The 24,567-nt window shown below is 35.6% G+C and overlaps 4 protein-coding genes across 5 annotated transcripts; 2 read left to right on the forward strand and 2 right to left on the reverse strand.

Moving 5' to 3' along the window:
- LOC105176753 (G-type lectin S-receptor-like serine/threonine-protein kinase At4g27290) lies at positions 1,828-6,108 on the forward strand. Its single transcript, XM_011099653.2, has 7 exons — positions 1,828-3,408; positions 3,693-3,821; positions 3,953-4,080; positions 4,250-4,460; positions 4,664-4,901; positions 4,989-5,139; positions 5,459-6,108. Exons 1-7 carry the CDS (start codon positions 2,118-2,120, stop codon positions 5,762-5,764), a joined length of 2,454 nt encoding a protein of 817 aa, XP_011097955.1. The 5' UTR covers positions 1,828-2,117; the 3' UTR covers positions 5,765-6,108.
- Positions 8,727-12,060, forward strand: LOC105176772 (G-type lectin S-receptor-like serine/threonine-protein kinase At4g27290). Its single transcript, XM_020698831.1, has 7 exons — positions 8,727-10,105; positions 10,393-10,472; positions 10,573-10,740; positions 10,812-11,022; positions 11,137-11,374; positions 11,447-11,597; positions 11,752-12,060. The coding sequence occupies exons 1-7, from the start codon at positions 8,830-8,832 to the stop codon at positions 12,058-12,060; spliced, it is 2,433 nt and encodes an 810-aa protein (XP_020554490.1). The 5' UTR covers positions 8,727-8,829.
- On the reverse strand, positions 13,429-17,244 carry LOC105176755 (G-type lectin S-receptor-like serine/threonine-protein kinase At4g27290). 2 transcript variants are annotated; one of them, XM_011099656.2, is made up of 7 exons: positions 15,844-17,244; positions 15,278-15,415; positions 15,073-15,194; positions 14,791-15,001; positions 14,439-14,676; positions 14,217-14,367; positions 13,429-14,104 (listed from the first exon to the last, which is right to left on the reverse strand). In XM_011099656.2, the coding sequence occupies exons 1-7, from the start codon at positions 17,120-17,122 to the stop codon at positions 13,796-13,798; spliced, it is 2,448 nt and encodes an 815-aa protein (XP_011097958.1). In that variant the 5' UTR covers positions 17,123-17,244; the 3' UTR covers positions 13,429-13,795. The 2 variants fall into 2 exon arrangements, with proteins under 2 accessions (XP_011097958.1, XP_011097957.1); XM_011099655.2 differs by having other exon boundaries at positions 15,073-15,197.
- On the reverse strand, positions 20,373-24,254 carry LOC105176756 (G-type lectin S-receptor-like serine/threonine-protein kinase At4g27290). Its single transcript, XM_011099657.2, has 7 exons — positions 22,714-24,254; positions 22,156-22,296; positions 21,946-22,067; positions 21,665-21,875; positions 21,313-21,550; positions 21,090-21,240; positions 20,373-20,931 (listed from the first exon to the last, which is right to left on the reverse strand). Exons 1-7 carry the CDS (start codon positions 23,987-23,989, stop codon positions 20,623-20,625), a joined length of 2,448 nt encoding a protein of 815 aa, XP_011097959.2. The 5' UTR covers positions 23,990-24,254; the 3' UTR covers positions 20,373-20,622.

The raw sequence follows: 24,567 nt of genomic DNA on the forward strand, positions 1-24,567 counted from the left end.
TATGACCATAATATTTGTCATATTTTTTTAGCTGTGGATTGACGTTTTTGCTCTCCTTGCAAACACAATGACTAATATCTACTGTCCAACCGTCTTTAAGTAGTATTTGTCACAATTTTTTACTTTTAACTATGATAATTTATCATAATAAAAAATTATATCTGATTTTTTATTTAAAAATCGATCATTAAAAATTCATTCTTGTTTGAATTTTTCAAATATATTAAATCAAAATTGAATATTTTTTATTTTCCTCATAAGACATAAAACTAATTTCAAATTCAAATTGATCGGTTGAAAAAGTCTGAAAAATTATTTCAAAAAGTATTAAATTATTTTTAAAAGTTAGAATCGACCACCTACCACTAAGGTATACTAGCCAGGGGAATGAGGGCATTGCCCATACTTGTCTGGCAAAGGCCGCAGCCAATGCGAGTCGGATTTTATGTTATAAATTTTATTTTATTTTCTATTTCATTTAATATATACACATTGTGTATATAAAGATGATATCATATATTTTATTAATTTTTTTTTATATACTAGCATGTGTATAAACTGATAACTTTCGAGATTATGCAGGATTATACACGAAAGATCCTTTTTTTACTTTCTCTTTAGCCCTATGTCGCTTATCCCTAGGAGACCCAACTCTAAGTTGTTCAAGAATAGTAGCGTTGAGTTTCTCGACCCTTTGACTTAGGTTAGTCATCATTTCTCGATGGGGGCAGGGAAGGGATATAACTCAGCGGTAGAGTATCACCTTGACGTGGTGGAAGTGATCAGTTCGAGCCTAATTATCCCTAAACCCAATGTGAGTTGATCTATCTGCGCTTTTTTTTTTTTCTTTTTTTCTCTTTTTTTTTAATATTTTTGTCACGCGCCACAACAAATTTAATAATATTTTCAAAATCGGACTAGTGATTAAACCCGTCATGAAATTAATTAATCTTTAGATAGAGAGGTAAAAATTGCTTCAATTTAAAAAAAAAAAAGAAATAAATTGTTAATTTTTTTTTGTTCTTTTTTTTTTTTAATATGAGAGTAACTTACTTATATATAATATATCAGTTGGCACCCAATTTTAATTATTACTACCAAATAATTAGAATAAGTAGTCACAAGTTAATTGATTGAAGCATCATTTTCAACAGACAGATGTGACACATGGATGGACTTTTCACACGTTTTCTTTTTATTATTACATTAAAAATACTTATTCAAAGTTAATTACACTTATACCTCATCTAAAAATACAAAACCGTACATTTTTTCAAAAAAATTTAAAATTACATTTACACCACATTCAAAATTCACTGCATATGCCTAATAATCTTTCTTTAGATTTTGAAGGAAAATTACTGATGTTAGCAAAATAATCACATAAATTTTCAAGTTAACCCTTCATTTAACACTCTCGTGTAATACTTTTGTATTTATAAGGAGAAAAATGTTATGAGTTGACCTCACTCTATATTTAGATATTATATTTATTCCTTTATAAGTATAAAATTAAATACGAAAATATTAATTAAGGGCCAAAATTAAAAATCTATATAAATTCTTTTACTAATATCAGTGTCTTTCATCCTATAATGTAAACATGAAATTTTCGAATGGGATGCAAGTATAATTTAAAAACTCTTTTGAAAAAAAAAAATATAACTTCATATTTTTAAAAAGGGTTTATAGTTAATCAATCCAAACAAATATATTATACTTACTTGTATCTAATCTAAATATGGCCCAAAAAGTTCTCCAATCTCTCCAATCATGATGAAGAAAAAAAGAATCCAAGTCTTACATTACATTCATAGTGGAGATGCAAGACCGGAGCCAGCCAGTTGTTCTTGGAAATTTTGTTTGACGAAACTCAGAAGAAGAACCCTGCTGCCCACACAGAACATATATTTCAATCACGAGAATTGACTTCACTGGATCAAACTTAGGGTTCATTGACATTGTCTGGCTGCTACAATTTGTCCTGATTCGTTTGAAGATCATATTTTCGTTTACAAAAATCACTGCCCGCCATCTCAGGACTGGTAAACCTTGGAATAACGACGACTTTACGTGCAAATCATTTGATATTAAATTAACTTCATTCCAGAGAGAGTATGAAGACAACTTTTCACATGGACTCATCCTGGAAATGTTTCTTTTCACTCCTTATAATCTTCCCCCTGATTTTGCAACTGATATCTGCTGCGTCGGATACCATAAATGCAACTCGAAGCATTAGGGATGGGGAGACCTTGGTGTCATCTGGAGGAAGGTTCGAACTGGGATTCTTCAGCCCTGGAAATTCCAGCAATCGCTACCTGGGGCTGTGGTTCAAGAATCTTACAGTAACAACAATTGTTTGGGTGGCGAACAGAGAAGTTCCGCTCACAAACAGAAGAGGGATCTTGCGGGTTGTTGAGCCAGGGCTCCTGGTTCTGCTCAATGATACCGACGGCGTAGTATGGTCGTCTAACACGTCCAGGGCTGTTCAGAATCCGGTAGCGCAGTTGCTGGATGATGGGAATATAGTCGTGAGAGATGTCGATGATGAATCCCCAGAGAATTTACTCTGGCAGAGTTTCGATCATCCTACTGATACTTACTTACCAGGTATGAAATTTGGAAGGAATTTGGTGACAGGCCTGGAAACTTACTATTTGTCCTGGAGAACCAGCGATGATCCTGCTCCGGGGGAGTTCAGTTTTCACTTGGATCCCACTGGATATCCACAAATACTCCTCAAAAAGAGTGCAGACGTGGTGTATAGAATCGGGCCCTGGAATGGAATACGCTTCAGTGGGACGCCCAATGCGAGGGAAGATCCCACGTACAGGCTATTGTTTGTGATGAATGAAACTGAGGTAACTTACCGGGAAGATACGATTGATAGGTCAGTTGTTTCCAGGTTTACCGTAAATCCAAATGGAGTTGCACAGAGATTGACGTGGGTTGATCGAACTCAGGGGTGGGCGACGTATATGAATATGCCGGCAGATATATGCGACACATACAAGCTATGTGGTGCGTATGGCAGGTGCAATATCGCTAATTCTCCGTCTTGTGGATGTTTGGAAAGATTTGTGCCTAAAGATCCACAGGCTTGGGTTGGAGCAGATTGGTCCAATGGATGTATAAGGAGGGCTAATTTGAGTTGCCAAGGAGATATCTTTTTGAGGTATTCTGGAATTAAATTGCCAGACTCGAGAAATTCATGGTATAATAAGAGCATGACGCTTGACGAATGCAGAACCCACTGCTCCAGGAATTGCTCCTGCACGGCTTACACACAGTTAAACATGAGCAGCGGAAGTGGATGCCTGTTTTGGCTTGGCGACTTAGTTGATATCAGAAGCCTGTCTCCAGATGGACAAGATATTTACATCAGAATGGCTTCCTCTGAGTCAGGTAAGATATCAGCCCAAACAAACAATTCTTTGATACCTTGTTATAAATTTGCTATCTTTTCTATCATAAATGGCGTGCATCTGACTTATTCTCTGACACGGAATTGCACCGTGAAATTGGTTTGATTTAAAAGACGGATTTGGTAAAATGAGTTGTTTGTTCGCATTCAAAAACAAGTTAGATACTAAGCAGTGCAAAACGAGGGGAGGAATCAAGGTCTTGATTTAGTCTTCTGATGCTTTTCATGAAATGTGTTCCTCTTATCTGGATCAAAAATGTTGCAGACTCTAAAGGAAAGAATAGGGTGGTTCTCATAGCGAGCTTGGCGTCAGCAGTGGGAGTAATACTTATAGGCCTGAGCCTCTTCCTCTGCATTCTAAAGAGGACAAACAATCAGAAGCAGAAAAAAGAAGGTCAGTTGAATGCGTATTTTACGATGCAGATGAAAAGAAGAGTCCTCCAAAATTGTTGAGACAAGAAGAATGAGAATTCTTCTTCCACTTCCCTATGCTAGACTCTAATCTTACCATTTTTTCCGTTGCAGTACAATATAGTCCTCATGACAAAGACTCTGAGCTACCATTGTTCAATTTATCTGTTATTACAAAAGCTACTAATAACTTTTCAATGAACAATAAGCTTGGAGAAGGTGGATTTGGACCTGTTTATAAGGTAAGTTTTTCCACAGCTTAATGTGGTTTTGTCCGAATAACAGAGCACAGCATTAGTGTAAAACCTCCTGTTAGGACAGAATAAAGCAAAACCTCTAAGCAATGAATAAGTCTAGAATTACTTTAAAGATGTAATTATTACCTTTAACATGAACAAGATCTGATTCCAGGGCATTCTGGAAGAAGGTCAAGAAATTGCTGTGAAGAGGTTATCAAAGGACTCCATGCAAGGACTTGATGAATTCAAGAACGAGGTCATCTTCATTGCGAAACTTCAACATCGGAATCTGGTCAGGCTTCTAGGATGCTGCATCCAAGAAGAGGAAACTATGTTGATCTATGAATACATGCCTAACAAAAGCCTGGATGTCATTTTATTTGGTGAGCATTCTAAGTTTATACAGTCGGGTCAAGAATTGGATTACGTTACAGAAAAAACACAGCATAATGTCTTATGAGTTTATTGAAATTGCTAGACCATTATCTGCTGTGGATCAAGTCTATAAGCAATAAAGTACATGGTGGATTTACTTGATTTTCAAGAATTTCGACAGGAGAAACTGACTAAAAAAGAATTTTGGCAGATCAAACAAGAAGCAAGTTACTCGATTGGCAAACACGTTTCAATATAATCAACGGAATTGCTAGGGGACTCTTGTATCTTCATCAAGATTCCCGGTTGAGAATCATTCATCGGGACCTCAAGGCAAGCAACATATTGCTGGACAGTGACATGAACCCAAAGATATCAGACTTCGGAATGGCTAGAAGTTTTGGAGGCAACGAGACTGAAGCTAAGACACGTCGAGTTGTTGGAACGTAGTAAGCATCTCAACAATCTCACTATAGTTACAATTCGTCCTGTTCCATTGTTTTTTCAATCATGATCTAACTACTACTCCATTGCAGTGGCTACATGTCTCCAGAATACGCTGTGGATGGCCTGTTTTCAGTAAAATCAGATGTATTTAGCTTTGGTGTCCTAGTGCTAGAAATTGTGAGTGGAAGAAGAAACAGAGGATTTTCCCACAGTGATCACAATCTCAACCTTCTTGGACATGTAAGTCTTCCTTGGAGATCTATTAACATGGTTAATTACAACAACAGCCTTCCTGCATTACTATCGGTAGCGACTATACTCACATTGTCTCTTTCAAATTTGTAACTATATCTTATTTCGTCTCAACATATGGTAATATTTCAAAATCCAATACGATACAAACGTTATATTTCTAAAATATAATTGCATAGTAGTTTTGCATCTAATTTTAAAACACATGTAATTGTAGCATTTCGTTTTTTCCTTTAAAGTGAAAATCATATTATTATTTTTTATTTTTGTGGGGGAAATGTCATATATATTCAACTAATCTTGACAGGCATGGACACTTTATAAAGAAGGGAGACAGCTGGAACTGGTGGACTCGTGTCTTGGAGACTCATTTTACTTCTCTGAAGTGGTGAGATCAATTCATGTTGGTCTGTTATGCGTGCAACAAAATCCAGAAGACAGGCCGACTATGTCGTCTGTGGTTCTGATGTTGGGCAATGAAGGTGTATTTCCTGAGGCCAAGCAGCCAGGTTTCTTCACTGAAAGAGACGTTCTTGCTGCCCAGAGTGCAACAAGCACGCATACAGCAAGTTCAGCTAATGAAGTCACCATTACAATGCCAGAGCCCAGATAGAAAATCACTCTTTTTTTTTATGGTTAGACAGGAAACAAACTTGTATAGCATATTGTTCCACCTATTTACACCCTTGTATCTATTTTTGTAGTCGGTATAGTCGATGTAGGCCTGACCATAGTTCTTAATGGCGTGCCTTGGGGCACATTGCGCTGGCTCAGCGCCATTTTTGAGTTGCTTATGGAGACGCCATGGCGCACCATTCTGCCCGTAATCCATGGCGCGCCATAGTGAAGCCGCAGCCCTTTTGGACTGGGGCTTAAAATTAAAGAAATAAAAAATATCTTGCAAAATGAGTGAAACTAGAAACGTAGGATTTGTTTAATTATCTTGCATATTGTGAACTCTTTTGTTTTTCCCATGACTTATTATTTTGCAAGTTTCTTTTATGGTATGATGATTATAATATTTCTAGTATTTGTATTTACTTATTTGTGCATTATTAATGTGAATATATATTGATATATGAAATATATCATTTATTTTTATATATGTCCATACTATAAAAATGCGCGTGCAGCGCTGTGCGCCATGGCTCTAGGGGACTATAGCGCGATGGCTCGCCGTGCGCTATTAACAACTATGGGCCTGACAACGAGTAAGGTTTTATTCCGTCACCCCAAGAAAATTATCATATTTTCAAATTAACTAGACTGTATCCAATGAGTAGAAGATAACCTCACACTATTGTATGTTCAATGAAATTAAATAAGTGGATATGCATAAGATTTGGATTAATGGCATTTTAGCTATCTTTTGTTTTAGTCTTCTAATTTTTTAAGGTTCCAAAATGTCATCTAAGTAGCCGAATTTTCTCCAAATTGGCCAAAAAATGATAGATGACCATTCACGTAATTTTTAAATTTGGCTGATTTAACATTACGTGACGATTACATGGATTTATTTTTTAAAAAAGGAACAAGATGTGGCATTAGTTGCCACATCGATTTGCTGACAGGGCAGTGGAGGGAAAAAATGTACCTCAGCATCGTCCCCGGCGCATCGCTCCCGCTGCTTATGCCAAATCTCCACCACGACCGCGCTGACCAAAAATCCTAGTTATATGCCGATTTCTTTGTCGTCCCGAAGCATCTTGCCAGATTTCTGCCTCTATTCGAGTCACCGCCATCTGGCATCAGGCCACCCCTTCTTTACGGTTTGCGGCCACCTCCTCCTCCTCACAACTCCGGTGCGGCATTTCCGCCATTCTGCACACAGGCGCCAACCAACAAGACTCAATGTGTATGCCCCCCTTGGCCAATGAAATCCTTTGTTGATGTCTACTGAATGATGTTGGCACTTGGCACTTACCAACTCAAATGCCACATCATTTTCTTTTCTTTAACCCTCTAATATTATTTTAATAAGAATAAAAATGTAAAATAATATACTTATTACTTTTTTTATTAATTGGTTTCACATTATATTTATTTACTCATATTAATTTCTTTTTAATATTATATTTATAATATATATACTTACAAGATGAAAAATATACTTATGATATAACACGAGACGATTAAAATAATTCAAGAAAATTGAAAGGAATTGACACATTTCCCAGCATAGGTATTACATATTATACTTTTATTAACATAGTTACTAATAAGATTACTAATAAGATTGTGATAAGTATTATAAAAATAACTATTAATCAGATTATTTTAATAAATTATTAATATATAAGAATGATCAATTTGGTACCTTTTAAACTTGAAGTGATCCACAATTGATCTTATATTTATTACTTTTCTTTATTTTATTTTGTAATATATTTATATAAGTCGATATAAATTTATTCAGTACCTTTTGATAGACGTATAAACTAATTTTCTTAGAAACAAAATAATTATTTAATTTCAAGCTAAAGCTTCTGCAAAAGTACACATTGAATTGCACAAATAGACTTCGATAACAAAATTAGTGTTTTATCTATAAACTAAAGTATATTAATTACCATTAATACATGTTATAAATCCTTAATTGAACTTATAATATTTTTATGATAAGTACACATAAGTTACGACTCGGTATATTTTGTGTAATTAAGCAAATTTTATTTTTTTAATTCTCATTATTTATAAAAAATATTTACTTAATATATGTTTATGCTAACTAAATATGATAAATTAACTTAGAATTTTTCTTTCAATAATATATTTTTTTGGTATAGTGAAAAAATTAATTAAGAAAATAGTTGACAATGATTACTTAAGAGTATATTAAACTACAATACAAAAAATACAAGTTTGAATTTTTGTGAATTCATTATTCAAAAGTTTCGACTAACCATAAACTATATTTTATATGAATTTCTTTTTAGCTACAGTTTGGGCGACGCTTTTACAAAATTGTATAGAATTTCAATTTCTCATTGCAATCAACAAAAATGAGGACTCTACTGAAGAAAAAAGAGGATTGCGCAAAAAATAAAAATAAAAACAATTTGAGATTCAAATTTCAAGCTATAACGAAAAAACTCTTAATAATTTGAAAAGAAAATATATGACAAAATCTATCAAAGAAGCAAGAAGAAAATGGGGAGAGAGAGAGTTATGAAGATAACTGGATTACCAAATATTTAAGTTATATTGTTAATTAAAATTTAGTGTTTTCAATTGATTTGAAATTTTCTTAAATATTAAGATACAATATTTTGAGAATATATTTTTTTATTCTAAATTAATTAATATATTTGATCAAGACAGGCATTCATTACTAGTCCCTGTAAATATCCCATTCCTTCATTTGAGAATGAACATCTTTTGACTACAGACATGATTTGAGTTAGACAGGTTGGCAGCGATGCCCCAAGAAACCACATCACATACAAGTTGTTGCTGTGAATGTATTTAAGAGTAAACTCTTCTTACAAGGACATGACATGAGCCCAGTTAGAGCTTATAAAACCACAACTCAACTACTTTACTACCAATGTAATGCAGAAATATGTACTGTTAACTCGGAGATCAGGAGAGAGCATTACATAACGAAATTTAGCATCTAAATACTGATATGCATAAACTAAGGAAAACTAGTTCCTTCATCACTTGCTGCCGTCAACAATGGCGTTCTTGCATTTCATCACATTTCTCTACACAATCTTCCATGCTGTGACCTTCCTGAAATTCTCCATTGGAGCAGATACACTTTTTCCGAACCAAACTATTGTTAATGGGCAGACTTTGATTTCTCCGAGCCAAATTTTTGAGGCGGGGTTCTTCTCCCCTGGTGAATCCACAAATAGTTTCTTGGGCATATGGTACAGAAATACTCCGGATGTCGTTTGTTGGGTTGCAAACAGAAACAATCCGATCAGAGATGCAGACGGGGTAGTTTTAGCCATAGCCAGGAATGGATCGCTAGTTATAAGCAGGGCGGGAAGGGTTATCTGGTCGACGAATTCATCAGGGGGGGCTTCAAATCCAATTTTGCAGCTGTTGGACACTGGAAATCTTCTTGTTGTAGATGAGACTGGTGAATCTTCTTCTCAAAAGAGCTACATATGGCAGAGTTTTGACTATCCAAGTGATACCAGGTTGCCTGGGATGAACATGGTAGACAACACTGATGCTGGTCAGGAGAAGTATTTGACCTCATGGCGAAATTCCGATGATCCATCCCCTGGAAATTTCACTTACAGGATAGAAAATCAGGGCTTGGCTGAATTGGTTATTTTCCAGGGGACCACCAAAATATATGGCACTGGCCAATGGAATGGGCTTGGCTTCATGGGAACTCCCCCCTATCAGAGTCCAGATTTCAAGTCCGATTTCAAGTTCAAGAACGATGTATTAGAGTCTATGTCTGAGATTTACAACTATTCAACTGTTGCAAGAATAATAATAGAGCCATCTGGAATTCTCCAGCGTTATAGTATGAATGAGAAGAAAGATAAGTGGAATCTCGTCTTCACGCTTCCACAAGACCTATGTGACAATTATGGCCGATGTGGGCCTTACGGTATTTGTAGCACTGGCAAAACACGGATATGTGAGTGTTTGAAGGGATTTGCTCCTAAGGCACAACAGGAGTGGGATTGGTCCAGCGGATGTGCAAGAATTAGGCCATTGAACTGCGGGGATGGAGATGGTTTCATTGGGGTTTCAGGGGTAAAGTTTCCTGATATGCTGAAATTTTGGTTGAATACTAGCATGACCCTTGGTGAATGTCAAGCCGAATGCTTGAAAAACTGTAACTGCACGGCATATGCTAATCCATACATAACTGGTGGACGCAGTGGTTGCTTGATATGGTATGAGGATCTTATTGATATCAGAGAGGTTCCCGGAGCAGATAACAAGCAAATTCTCTATATTCGCTTGCCAATTTCGGAACTGGGTAAGTGTTTCTTATGGTCACTTACTGAGAATCTTTGCAGCCTTCAAAAGTATAGGTATCTCAATTTGTAAACATAGCGGGGACATTAAAACCAAACAAGTTACTGTCTAGCTCAGCTTAGAACTTGATAGTACAGATTAAATGTCAAGAACTATGAAGCATACCATAGTGTTAATAAATAACAAAATCAAATGAAGATAAATAAAACAGTTCTCTGTATTTAATGTGCCTTGATAGTTCAGATAACCTTGAAGAATATTTCTGTGAGACAGTTTTTTCCCTTGCAGAATCTAACAATAATTTACAGAAGACGAATCGGAAGAAAATGCCAGAAAAGTTCACACTTATATTAGCTGCTTCTGGAGCTGTTTTCTTTTGCTTCATCTGTTGCGCTATGCTTGTGATTAGAAGACTGAAGAGATGAGGTAACAACACTAGTAAATAATGTTCTATCACTCGTTTGAAAGTATGAACTCGAGCAAACTTTAAGCAATGTCGTTTTCTCCACAGCAGCAGGAAGGAAATTTGAGGATTTAGAATTGCCTTTGTTCAGATTATCAATGATTGCTGCTGCTACAAACAACTTCTCTAGTGGAAACATGATTGGGGAAGGAGGTTTTGGTCCTGTATACAAGGTAAGTTGTTGGAAGAAAATAAACAGTATCTTGCCGATCTGAATGCAAAACCAAAACACACGTATACGCAGGGAAACTTGTCAGCGCAAGAAGAAATAGCAGTAAAAAGACTGTCGAAAACATCCACACAAGGTCTTGAAGAGTTCAAAAATGAAGTTATTCTCATTGCCAAACTTCAACATAGAAACCTCGTCAGGCTTTTAGGATGTTGCATTGAAAGAGATGAAAGATTGCTAATATATGAGTACATGCAGAATGGCAGCTTGGATTATTTTGTTTTTGGTATGGCCAAAGAAAATCCCTAGTAAATTTCAGTTTCTTGATCTCATTCTGCCGTACTTCAAGTTGATTTAAGTATCTAATGCTGATGACCACAAGATGTTTAATTTCTCGTAGATGAGACTAGAAGAAAATTGTTGACATGGCCTGAATGCTTTAATATCATAAAGGGAATCGCAAGGGGACTGCTCTATCTCCATCATGATTCAAGATTAATGATTATCCATAGAGATTTGAAAACGAGCAATATTTTACTGGATGCAAATTTGAATCCAAAAATTTCTGACTTTGGCTTAGCAAGAACGTCGGGAGGTGATCAAATTACTGACAGGACAAAGAGAGTTGTCGGGACTTAGTAAGTTCTCTTTTATCTCAACAAAGCACTTTGTCATTTTCCATCCGACCTCATGGCTAACATTGTATATAGTGGTTATATGGCTCCAGAATATGCTATTCACGGGAAGTTCTCTGTGAAATCCAATGTCTTTAGCATGGGAGTCCTCTTGTTAGAGATAGTGAGCGGCAAAAGGAACAGAGGCTCTAATTATTCCAATCACCATCATAACCTTTTGGGACATGTAAGTCGCACGTGTAAATTTAAGGGATAATTTTCCATAAATTTAAGCCACTTTTCATGCTAGTTGCAAATACTTTACAACACAGCCCTCTTGAACTCTTGTTAGCGGTAAGCGCTAGCGTTTGAAATGAGAAAAATGGTTGCAATTATCACAGGCATGGCTGCTATGGCAAGAGAACATGGATCTAGAGTTAATGGATGAATGTCTGAAGGACACATTTGTTGAATCTCAAGTAAAGAGATGCATACAAGTGGGGTTATTATGCGTTCAGAGATTTCCAGAAGACAGGCCAGTCATGTCGTCTGTGCTTTTCATGTTAGGAAGTGAGGGAGTTGTTCTGCCTCAGCCCAAGGAACCTGGGTTTTTCATGGAAGGGAGTTGTAGCAATAGTGCAGACAATCATACACCAAGTAGGGAGACCATCGAAGGTTCAATCACCATTACTGAACTGGAAGCCAGGTAGAGAAAAGCCATGTGATTTTTTGCACTTCATTTGGGCATAATACAAGAAAGTATCATTCTTCAATGGTGAGATAAGGGCGGTTTTTATAGATCTCAAGGATGGTTGGTGTAAAAAGTTTTTTTTTTTTTTTTAAATTATTTGCCTTTTCCTTAATAAATTATTCCTATTTATAGAGTGTAAAAAAAAGGGGCACTTGGTACATTTTTTAGGAAGATGTATAAAATCTCTTCTTTCATACTAGCTTATCTCGTACAAATCCTTCAAGATATCAGATAATATCTTGTCTTTTATCTTGGGCAAGAACACGTATTGTTTGTCTCGTAAAATTCTCTTATAACAATCTCGAGATAGATATTTGTCCCCTAAATAAAAATATTCTCTCTGGAACTCGTATATTTTCAATGAAGTCGATCATTTTCTAGATCGCGCTCCCCTCTATTCCCTAAGCCTTACCTTTTTAGATTGTACATTTCTTTACGTCTATATCAAATGGTTTGTGGAAGAGGGCAAGCTGCAGCCAGCAATTAGCCTAGTCCTAATTTAGGCCATAGAAAATAATGTTGGGTTCATTTTTATATGCTTGTAGGCACATTATTATTTGTAGGTAAAAATATAACGATTTTTGTGAGGTTTGCTTTAATTATAAATATTTTTTATTATTTAAAAAATTATAATAATTTTTTTTTATAATGATTTATCATAAAGGATATTTGTTAAGTTATTTATAATTTTAAGAAATATTTATAATTTTTCAAACAGCGAAAAAATATTTTTAATTAATAAAAACCTCGTAGGCACATGTTGTAATTTACTATTATCTATATGAAAAAAGTATGAATATTTGTAAAATTTCTCGCAATTTTTTATTTTGCCAACATATCCTTTTAGATACTTATTAATTTTAAAGATTAATTATACACCTACACTCCTTTAAAAATATAAAATTACACTTCTATTTAATTTTTTTAAATTTCTTTAGGTTTTTTCTTTTTCTTTAGTTTTCAAGAAAAAGAACAAAAAATAAATGAAAAATTAGGGAACTAGGTCGTCTTCTTCCCCAAATCTGCCGCTTCTCGCCCAGCCCGGACGCCTCTTCGCCCGCCCTCCACCACTGCTTTCTTCGCACACTAGTGCAGAAATCTAGTCTCCACAACCGAGGAAGTCGTGGGAAGTTCTTGAACATCTTCATTGTTTTTAAATAAGTTTTAGTTATTTAATAATAAATTTTTATAAGTTATTTATTAATAAGTTTTATCATTTATTGACTAATAAATTCTATTTATTTATTTTTTTTCGGTAGACTTATCAGAGAGCTCAAGAGCATGCCTCTTAACCCGGGCCGGGTCGATATAATTCTCATATATTTTTCGCCTGGCGTCTTAGATTAAGCCTATACTTCGATCAACCTTCGCACGTATCAAAATATAGTGACAAGTGAACGCCTCCCTGAGCTCCAGTTCCTAACATGAGAAGCACAGATGATATGACCGGCCGATCTTTAGCAAATTTCTGAACGCACAAACAAGCCAACTTGTACACATCTCCTCACTTTGGATTCCACAAATCCTTTTTCAGATAAAATTGATTATATAATTTTTATACACCTGGTGTATATATGTGATTTGGAATAGGAAATCCACTCCGGCTTCAAGCCACCCTCTTGCACAAATCGTTGAAGAGTGATGTTTTCTTGTATTAGGCTCAACTGAAGTTTAAGAAATCACATTGTTTTTCTCTACCTGGGTTCCAGTTCTGTAATGGTGATTGAACCTTTGTTGGACTCTGTACTTCGTATATGATTTTCTGCACTATTGCTACAACTCCCTTCCATGAAAAATCCAGGTTCCTTGGGCTGAGGCAGAACAACTCCCTCACTTCCTAACATGAAAAGCACAGACGACATGACTGGCCTGTCTTCTGGAAATCTCTGAACGCATAATAACCCTACTTGTATGCATCTCTTTACTTGAGATTCAACAAATGTGTCATTCAAACATTCATCTATTAATTCTAGATCCTTGTTCTCTTGCCATAATAGCCATGCCTGCGATAATTGCAACCGTTTTTCTCATTTCAAGATGTGTTGTAAAGTATATGTAACTAACATGATTAAAAGTTTTGGATAATCAAAGCATAAATTTATATGTGCAACTTACATGTCCCAAAAGGCTATGATGGTGACCACAATAAGTAAAGCCCCTGTTCCTTTTGCCGCTCACTATCTCTAACAACAGGACTCCCATGCTAAAGACATCAGATTTCACAGAGAACTTACCATCAATAGCGTATTCTGGAGCCATATAACCACTGCATAAAATGTTAGCCATGAGTTCACATGGAAAGTGACTAAATGCTTTGTTGAGATAAAGAGAACTTACTATGTCCCGACGACTCTCTTTGTCCTGTCTACACTTTGATCACATCCTGAAGTTCTTGCTAACCCAAAATCCGAAATTTTTGGGTTCAAATTTGCATCCAGTAGAATATTGCTTGTTTTGAGATCTCTATGGATAATCCTTAATCTTGAATCATGATGGAGATAGAGCAGTCCCCTTGCGATTCCCATTATGATATCAAAGCGTTTAGGCCATGTCAACAATTTTCTTCTAGTCTCATCTACAAGAAATTAAACATCCTGTGGTTATCAGCATTAGATAGTTATATCAACTTGACGTTTAGCAGAATGAGATCAAGAAATTGAAATTTACAAAGGAACTTCTTTGCCCATACCAAAAACAAAATAATCCAGGCTCCCATTCTGCATGTACTCGTATATTAGCAATCTTTCCTCTCCTTCAATGCAACATCCCAAAAGCCTGACAAGGTTTCTGTGTTGAAGTTTGACAATGAGAATAACTTCATTTTTGAACTCCTCAAGACCTTGTGTGGATGTTTTCGACAGTCTTTTTACTGCTATTTCTTCTTCTGCTGACAAGTTGCCCTGCGTATACATGTGTGTTAGTTTTGCATTCAGATTGGCAAAATACTGTTGGTTTTCTTCTACAAACTTACCTTGTATACAAGACCAAAACCTCCTTCCCCGATCATGTTTCCATTAGAGAAGTTGTTTGTCGCAGCAGCAATCATTGATAATCTGAACAAAGGTAATTCTAAGTCCTCATTTTTCCTTTCTGCTGCTGTGGGAAAATCGACATTGCTTAAAGTTCGCTCGAGTTCATACAAACAAGTCATAGAAATTATGTGCTAGAGTTATTACCTTGTCTCTTAAGTCTTCTAATCACAAGTGTAGTGCAACAGATCAAGCAAAAGAAAACAACTCCAGCAGCAGCTAATGTCAGTCTTACCTTTCCAGGCATTTTCTTCTTCCTTTGCGTCTTCTCTAAATTGGTAGATTCTGCAAGGTAAAAAACTGTCTCATGGAAATATTCTTCACATCCTGTTCATTGTACTGTCTACATCAAGCTTGTACTTACCTCATTATAAAACTTTGAACATCTTCGTATAACATAAACATCCAAGTAAATGTTCTACCTGAACTATCAAGGCACATCTCTAATTTTGACACAAAGAGAACTGTTTGATCAACTTTCAACAGGCTACAAGATTTAGTTTTATCTTCATCTGATTTTGTTATTTACTTACACTCACGGTATGCTTCCTAGCTCTTGACATTTTGTCTGCATTATCAAGTTCTAAGCTGAACTACACAGTGGAAATAATAACTTGTTCGGCTTTAATGTCCCTGCTATGTTTACAAATTGAGAAACCTATACTTTTGAAGGCTGCAAAGATTCTCAGTAAGTGATCATAAGAAACCCTTACCCAGTTCCGAAACTGGCAAGCGAATATAGAGAATTTGCTTGTTATCTGCTCCAGGAACCTCTCTGATATCAATAAGATCCCCAAACCAAATCAAGCAACCACTGCGTCCACCGGTTCTATACGGATTAGCATATGCCGTACAGTTGCAGTTTTTCAAGCATTCGGCTCGACATTCATCAATGGTCATGCTAGTATTCAACCAAAATTTCAGCATATCAGGAAACTTTACCCCTGAAAGCCCAACGAAACCATCTCCATCCCCGCAGTCCAATGGCCTAATTCTTGCACATCCGCTGGACCAATCCCACTCCTGTTGTGCCTTAGGGGCAAATCCCTTCAAACACTCACATATTGGTGTTTTGTCAGTGTTGCAAATACCATAAGGCCCACATCGGCCATAATTGTCACATAGGTCTTGTGGAAGCGTGAAGACGAGATTCCACTTATCTTTCTTCTCATTCATACTATATCGCTGGAGAATTCCAGATGGCTCTATTCTTAATCTTGCAACCATTGAATAGTTATAAATCTCAGACATAGATACCAATACATCGTTCTTGAACTCGAAATTGGACTTGAAAGCTGGACTCTGATAGGGGGGAGTTCCCATGAAGCCAAGCCCGTTCCATTGGCCAGTGCGATATATTTTCGTCGTCCCCTGGAAAATAACCATTTCAGCCAAGCCCTGGTTTTCTATCCTGTAGCTGAAATTTCCAGGGGATGGATCATCGGAATTTCTCCATGAGGTCAAATACTTCTCCTGACCAGTATCAGTGTTGTCTACCATGTCCATCCCAGGCAACCTGGTATCACTTGGGTAGTCAAAACTCTGCCATATGTAGCTCTTTGGGGAAGAAGATTCACCAGCCTCGTCTACAACAACAAGATTTCCAGTGTCCAAGAGCTGCAAAATTGGATTGGAAGCCACTCGGCCTGATGAATTCGCCGACCAAATAACCCTTCCAGCACCGCTTATAACCAGTGCTCCATTCCTGGCTATAGCTAAAAATACCCCTTCTGGATCTGTGATGGGATTGTTCCTGTTCGCAACCCAACAAACGACATCTGGAGTATTTCTGTACCATATGCCCAAGAAACTATTTGCGGATGCGCCAGGGGAGAAGAACCCCACCTCAAAAATTTGGCTCTGAGAAATCAAAGTCTGCCCATTAACAATAGTTTGGTTGGGCCGAAGTGTATCTGCTCCAATGGAGAATTTCAGTAAGGTCACGGCATGCAAGATTGTGCAGAGAAATGTGGTGAAATGCCAGTACGCCATCTTTGACGCCAGCAAGTGAAGAAGGGAGAATTTTGCTTATGCATATCAGTATATAGATGCTAACTTTCTGCATGAGATGTTGCCCCCTCATCTCCGGGTTAACACCACTGTCATTCTTACTAGCTACTGGTAGTAAATTAGTTGAATTGTAGTTTTATCAAGTCTAACAAGGTCCCAAAGATTAGTTGAGTTAAATTTCAATGATATGGTAAATATAATATATTTATTGTGCGACTAATATATATTAAAAAAAATAATCAATCAAAAAATATATAAAATATACTTATTTTATAATTAATTCAATTTTATCTGAATCTAATTTGATTAAGAATTTTGTATTCTAAATCAGGAGGACGGGGCTCATGTCATGTTCTTGTAAGAAGACTTTGACAGTAACAACTTGCATGCGAGAATTGAGGGGGCACCTGACGGGTCTGTGTTTGGATCCGTACGCTAGAGGTGGTGGTGTGCGGATTAGGAGTTCAACTAGATATTTTTGATATGTCAAATCATGCATTTAATAATCTTGTGTGTGGTTGAAATAATCTGATCTTAATTATTAAATAAATATAATATATTTATTATTTAATTAGTTAATTTTTTACCAATCAAAGGTATTATACTTATTAATCTTTATAAAATAATTTGCTTAATTATAGGGTAATAGATGGTGTACTTAGAGACAAATTTTTCATTTTTCAATGTGGCCGACGTTTAATTATAACGCTAATGTTGCTTGGAGATATAATTTCTTCTCTTAAAAAGAAGGATTAGTGGTGTTAACTTTTATGAACTAAGTTATTATCATTGACTTTCTTTATATTTATTTAATTATTATTATTTAGGATAAATTACAATAATATTTTATGAGGTATGGCATAATTACGCATACTCCTCGTTGTTTGTAAAATTATAAATACTCTCATGGTATTTGATGAAATTATGTAATTCTCGAATGAAAGTAAAAAATTACCAACTATGTCTTTACTGTATTTTTTTTAAAAAAAATAATAATTGGTTAAAGAATCGGAACGAGTGAATGAAAAATTATAAAAAAAAATTATCCACTTAGTTAATAAAAAATTTTAAAAAATAAATAAAGTTATCATTTTTAATCAATAAGGCCATTTCGGTCGTTTCACCATATTGATGGAAATCTAACGAAAACTAACGGAATGAGCTAATTGTTAGACTGTCGTTGAAACTAAGGGATATTGGTACTTTTTCAAATAATAAGAAAATATTCATAATTATGCTAAATCTTTGAAGCTCATTATGCTTTATCTTATTATTAATTTACATATATATATTAATTTTGGTCAACTCTCCACAACAAAGTCTAAGAACAGGAAACAGGAGCTGCCACATCCATTTAAATGGGCAGTTGCAAGTTGGGCGGTGGAGCTAATAAATGAGGGGTGGCCTGAATTATACACTATGCATTAATATTTTGAATGTTTTGACATGGTGTTTTGAAAATAAAGAGAGAAAAATAAAAATAAGTAAGTATACGTTTTGAGATAGATGATATGTTTAGATTTTTATTTTGATATAATATAAAATAATATAAAATAAGTTGTATAGGTTTGATATTGGGATTTGGGAGACATGAGTTACTGTTCATTGTCAAATCATATTTTTGAATATATATATTAATATATATGTGTCTGTATATAGTATTTTGTTTGTTAGTGAAATATAGTATATATATTTATGTTAAGTAATTTTTTTTTATTGAGGAATTTCTTTTTATATTTTAAATAATAATTATAATTTTAATACATAATTAAATACATTGTAGTATTGTCTCCAAAATGATTTTGTTAGACTTTATCTTTGGAATGAAAAAATATAATATATAAAATTTAAATAAAAATTTTAGAATTAAGTATGTATTATTGGTATATTATCCTCAATTTTCAAGTTTCTCAAATATTTCATTGAAATAGGAAAAATTTTGAGTACAAACAATTTAAATGGTCTAAGTTGAAAAAAAATGTAATCAAGAGTTAAATGCACTATACTAACATGTTGAAAATAAATTCATTAGAAAAGAGAAGGTTAAAGAAGATCTGCCGAACGGAGAAGGCAAGAAGAACAAAAGATAAAAGCAGAAAAGAGAGAAGAAAGAAGAAAGAGAAGAAAACAGCGGAGAGAGAAAAGAAAGAAACAGACAAAAACGAGAAAAAAAGAAAAAAGAGTAATAAAAAATATTTTAAAATTAAAATTGCACACCTAGTCAAAGTGTGCAGAAACACAAACCAAATATAGTTTTGTATTTTGGCCCATCTCAAAACACAAATTCAAACATTGTGATACAGTTTATACTATACATACCTGTCATTTTATTTAGGGATAGCTACACAGTTCTTTTTTTAGGTTTAATTTAATTATATATAAATTTTTTATAATTTAAAAAATTATATTTAATATTTTTTATGTTTATTTTTATCTAACAAATAAGTTTTTTCGTTAATCAAAATTTATCGAATTTGCTGATATTAACAAAAAGTTGAAAAAAAGAACCTACATTTACTCCCGATTGATTTATTACTGATTTATTATAGATCAAATAAATATATTTATTTGATCAAATTACCCTTATACGTTTCACACGTTAATGCATGATAGGAGATATATTTTCACCGTTATAAAGGTAGATTAGTTGAAAAAAATTATTTGACCTGCAATAAGTCAGTATCAATTGAGGGTAAAATCAATTTTCATTTAGACTTTTTATTAAGATAGTATCGAGACCACCAAAAATAATTTTCTATAAATACTTTGGAGAAATAGTGAGTAGGGTTGATTTCTCATGGATTAATTTTAAGTTGTTTCCTTATAAAATGAAAAGAGGAGGAGGGGGGGTTGATTGTGATGAGAGTAAAAAGACGAAATTAAATGGGATTATTAAATATGATAGAAAACTTTTCACTTAAAATCAGGTCCATGATTTTACTATTGATCCTTGATATTATATATTTATATAGAAAATAATATTTTATTATAAAGTTTTTATGTTGCTATCGGAAAAAGAAGAAGTCCCACAAAACTTGCGTATAAATTGCATGAGGGATGCATGTACTACACCTTTATAGAAGTATTTGCTTCATTTTAAAAAAAATATGCAGATAAACTGCTATTATTTTACCGGGAGTGTTTTGCGCATACCAAATATCACATGGTGGGTCTTGCATTTGCCCCTATATTTTTGTGAGTAAGTTGTTTTACTCTACATATGCTTTACATGTAATGAACGTATTTTTTACTAAAGTTGCCACAGTAGCTTTTTTCCCAAGAAAATTTCTCTCTTACAAAGTACCAGCGGGCTAACAAAAGAAGAGGTAGTAATACGTTGAAACCTCTTCATCTAGCCTCCAAATCAGTGATGGACCTGTGTGTTTCTTCATAATTAGTACTATTTGATGTACAACTTCTTGCAGAGTTAGAATTCCCTTCCATTAAGAAAATCCAGGCCCAAGAAATCACAATGCTTTTCTCTACCTGGGTTCCAGTTCAGTAATGGTGATTGAACCCTTTTTGGACCCTGTACTTGGTATAGGATTTTCTGTGCTATTGCTGCAACTCCCTTCCATGAAAAATCCAGGTTCCTCAGGCTGAGGCAGAACAACTCCCTCGCTTCCTAACATGAAAAGCACAGACGACATGACTGGCCTGTCTTTTGGAAATCTCTGCACGCATAACAAGCCTACTTGAATGCATCTCTTTACTTGAGATTCAACAAATGTGTCATTCAAACATTCATCCATTAGCTCTACATCCTTGTTCTCTTGCCATAGTAGCCATGCCTGCGACAATTGCAACATTGTTTCTCTTTTCAAACGCTAGCGCTTACCACAAACAAAAGTTCAAGAGTGATGATGTGTCCTAAAGTATTTGCAACTAGCATGAAGAACAGCTTAAACTTTATGGAAAATTATCCCTTAAATTTATATGTGCGACTTACATGTCCCAAAAGGCTATGATGGTGATTGGAATAATTAAAGCCCCTGTTCCTTTTGCCGCTCACTATCTCTAACAAGAGGACTCCCATGCTAAAGACATCAGATTTCACAGAGAACTTCCCGTGAATAGCGTATTCTGGAGCCATATAACCACTGTATAAAATGTTAGCCATGAGGTCGCATGGAAAATAACAAAGTGCTTTATTGAAATAAAAGAGTACTTACTAAGTCCCAACAACTCTCTTTGTCCTGTCAGTATTTTGATCACCTCCCGAAGTTCTTGCTAAGCCAAAGTCAGAAATTTTTGGATTCAAATTTGCATCCAGTAGAATATTGCTTGTTTTCAGATCTCTATGGATTATTCTTAATCTAGAATCATGATGGAGATAGAGGAGTCCTCTTGCGATTCCCATTATGATATCAAAGCGTTTAGGCCATGTCAACAATTTTCTTCTAGTCTCATCTGCAAGAAATTGAACATCCTGTGGTTATCAGCATGAGATAGTTAAATCACCTTGAAGTTTAGCAGAATGAGATCAAGAAACTGAAATTTTCTAGGGAGCTTCTTTGGTCATACCAAAAACAAAATAATCCAGGCTCCAATTCGGCATGTACTCGTATATAAGCAATCTTTCCTCTCTTTCAATGCAACATCCCAAAAGCCTGACAAGGTTTCTGTGTTGAAGTTTGGCAATGAGAATAACTTCATTTTTGAACTCTTCAAGACCTTGTGTGGATGTTTTCGACAGTCTTTTTACTGCTATTTCTTCTTGTGCTGACAAGTTGCCCTGAGTATAGGCATGTGTTGGTTTTGCATTCAAATTGGCAAAATCTGTTGGTTTTCTTCTAACAACTTACCTTGTAAACAGGACCAAAGCCTCCTTCCCCAATCTTATTTCCACAAGAGAAGTTGTTTGTCGCAGCAGCAATCATTGATAATTTGAACAAAGGTAATTCTAAATCCTCATTTTTCCTTCGTGCTGCATTGGGAAAAACGACATTGCTTAAAGTTTGCTCGAATTCATGCTTTTAAATGAGTCATAGAATATTATTCAGTAGAGTTATTACCTCGTCTCTTCAGTCTTCTAATAACAAGCGTAACGCAACAGATGAAGCAAAAGAAAACAACTCCAGCAGCCACTAATATCAGTCTTACCTTTCTAGGCATTTTCTTGTTCCTTTTCGTCTTCTCTAAATTATTGCTAGATTCTGCATGGGAAAAAACTGGTTCATGGAAATATTCTTCACATCCTGTTCGTTGAACTTTCTACATCAAGCTTTTACTTACCTCATTATAAAACTTAACATCTTCATCGTATAACATAAACATCCAAGTAAATGCTCTACCTGAACTATCAAGGCACATTTCTAATTCTAACACTAAGAGAACTGTTTAATCAACTTTCAACAGGCTACAAGATTTATTGTTTATCTCCAATTGATTTTGTTATATACTTACGCTCATGGTATGATTCATAGTACTCGAAAATTTCTCTATACTATCAAGTGATAAGCTGAACTACACAGTGCAAATAATAACTTGCTCCGCTTTCTAATGTCCCTGTTATGTTTAAAAATTAAGTTACCGCCAAAGAATCTCAATAAGTGGCCATAAAATACACTTACCCAGTTCCGAAACTGGCAAGCGAATATAAACAATTTGCTTGTTATCTGCTTCGGGAACCTCTCTGATATCAATAAGATCCCCATACCATATCAAGCAACCACTGCGTCCATCGGTTATGTATGGATTAGCATATGCCGTGCAGTTACAATTTTTCAAGCATTCGGCTTGACATTCACCAATGGTCATGCTAGTATTCAACAGAAATTTCAGCATATCAGGAAATTTTACCCTTGGAACCCCAATGAAACCATCACCATCCCCGCAGTTCAATGGCCTAATTCTTGCACATCCGCTGGACCAATCCCACTCCTGTTGTGCCTTAGGGGCAAATCCCTTCAAACACTCACATGTCGGTGTTTTGTCCGTGCTGCAAATACCGTAAGGCCCACATTGGCCATAATTGTCACAAGGGTCTCGTGGAAGCGAGTACAAGAGATTCCACTTATCTTTCTTCTCATTCATACTATAACGCTGGACAATTCCAGATGGCTCTATTGTTATTCTTTCAACAATTGAACTGTCGTAAATCTCAGACAGATATACCAATACATCGTTCTTGAACTTGAGGTCGGACTTGTAACGTGGCCTCAGAGAGGGGGAAATTCCAGTGAAGCCAAGCCCGTTCCATTGGCCAGAGCGATATTTTTTCGTCGTCCCCTGGAAAATAACCATTTCAGCCAAGCCATGGTTTTCTATCCTGTAACTGAAATTTCCAGGGGACGGATCATCAGGATTTCTCCATGCGGTCAAATACTTTTCCGTACCAGTATCAGGGTCATCTACCATATGGATCCCAGGCAACCTGGTATCACTTGGATAGTCAAAACTCTGCCATATGTAGCTCTCTTGAGAAGAAGATTCACCAGCCTCATATACAACAACAAGATTCCCAGTGTCCAAGAGCTGCAAAATTGGATTGGAAGCCACCCGGCCTGAATTCGCCGACCAAATAACTCTTCCAGCACTACTTATTACTAGTGTTCCATTCCTGGCTATAGCTAAAGATACCCCTTCTGGATCTGTGATGGGATAGTTTCTGTTTGCAACCCAACAAACGACATCCGGAGTATTTCTGTACCATATGCCCAAGAAACTATTTGCGGATGCGCCAGGGGAGAAGAACCCCACCTCAAAAATTTGGCTCTGAGAAATCAAAGTCTGCCCATTAACAATAGTTTGGTTGGGGAGAAGTGTATCTGCTCCACTGGAGAATTTCAGGAAGGTCACGGCATGGAAGATTGTGTAGAGAAATGCGGTGAAATGCCAGCACGCCATCTTTGACGCCAGCAATCGATGAAGGGAGTATTTTTCCTTAGTTTATGCATATCAGTATTTAGATGCTAACTGTCCAAGTGTAAGGTTTACTCCTGATCTCTGCATTTGGCTCGTAATTAGTTCTGCTACACTTCAAGTAAATTAGTTGTTTTGTGGTTTTGTAGAGTCTAACAAGGAGCCAAGATGTAATGAACAATCCTCAAGTTAAATGTCAATGGAGCTGACAAGACTTTAAAACCAAAGCTTGTGAGTTCAAGTCCACAAATTTGGGCGTCTATTTTAATGGTAGTTCTGCTTGGTATACATTGAATTAAGTAATTGATCTATTGACTTTTTCTTTGAATTTGAATATTATAATAAATTATATATTACAAAGTAAATAATGAGAATTAAAATAAAAAGAATATCGACTTGAATTTAAATACCAGTGGAGGGGAACGGGGCTCGTGTTCTTATTGGAAGAATTTTCTCTTAAGGTAGATGTTTGATGTGTTGCTTTCACCAGAAAAGGATCTTGCAAGTTTGATAATCCAGTTTCTTTGGACTTTCGAGTTTCCTATTGCTCTCCCCCCGCCCCT

This window comes from Sesamum indicum, linkage group LG14 (genome assembly GCF_000512975.1).
Source record: "Sesamum indicum cultivar Zhongzhi No. 13 linkage group LG14, S_indicum_v1.0, whole genome shotgun sequence".
In the NCBI taxonomy this organism is placed as follows: domain Eukaryota; kingdom Viridiplantae; phylum Streptophyta; class Magnoliopsida; order Lamiales; family Pedaliaceae; genus Sesamum; species Sesamum indicum.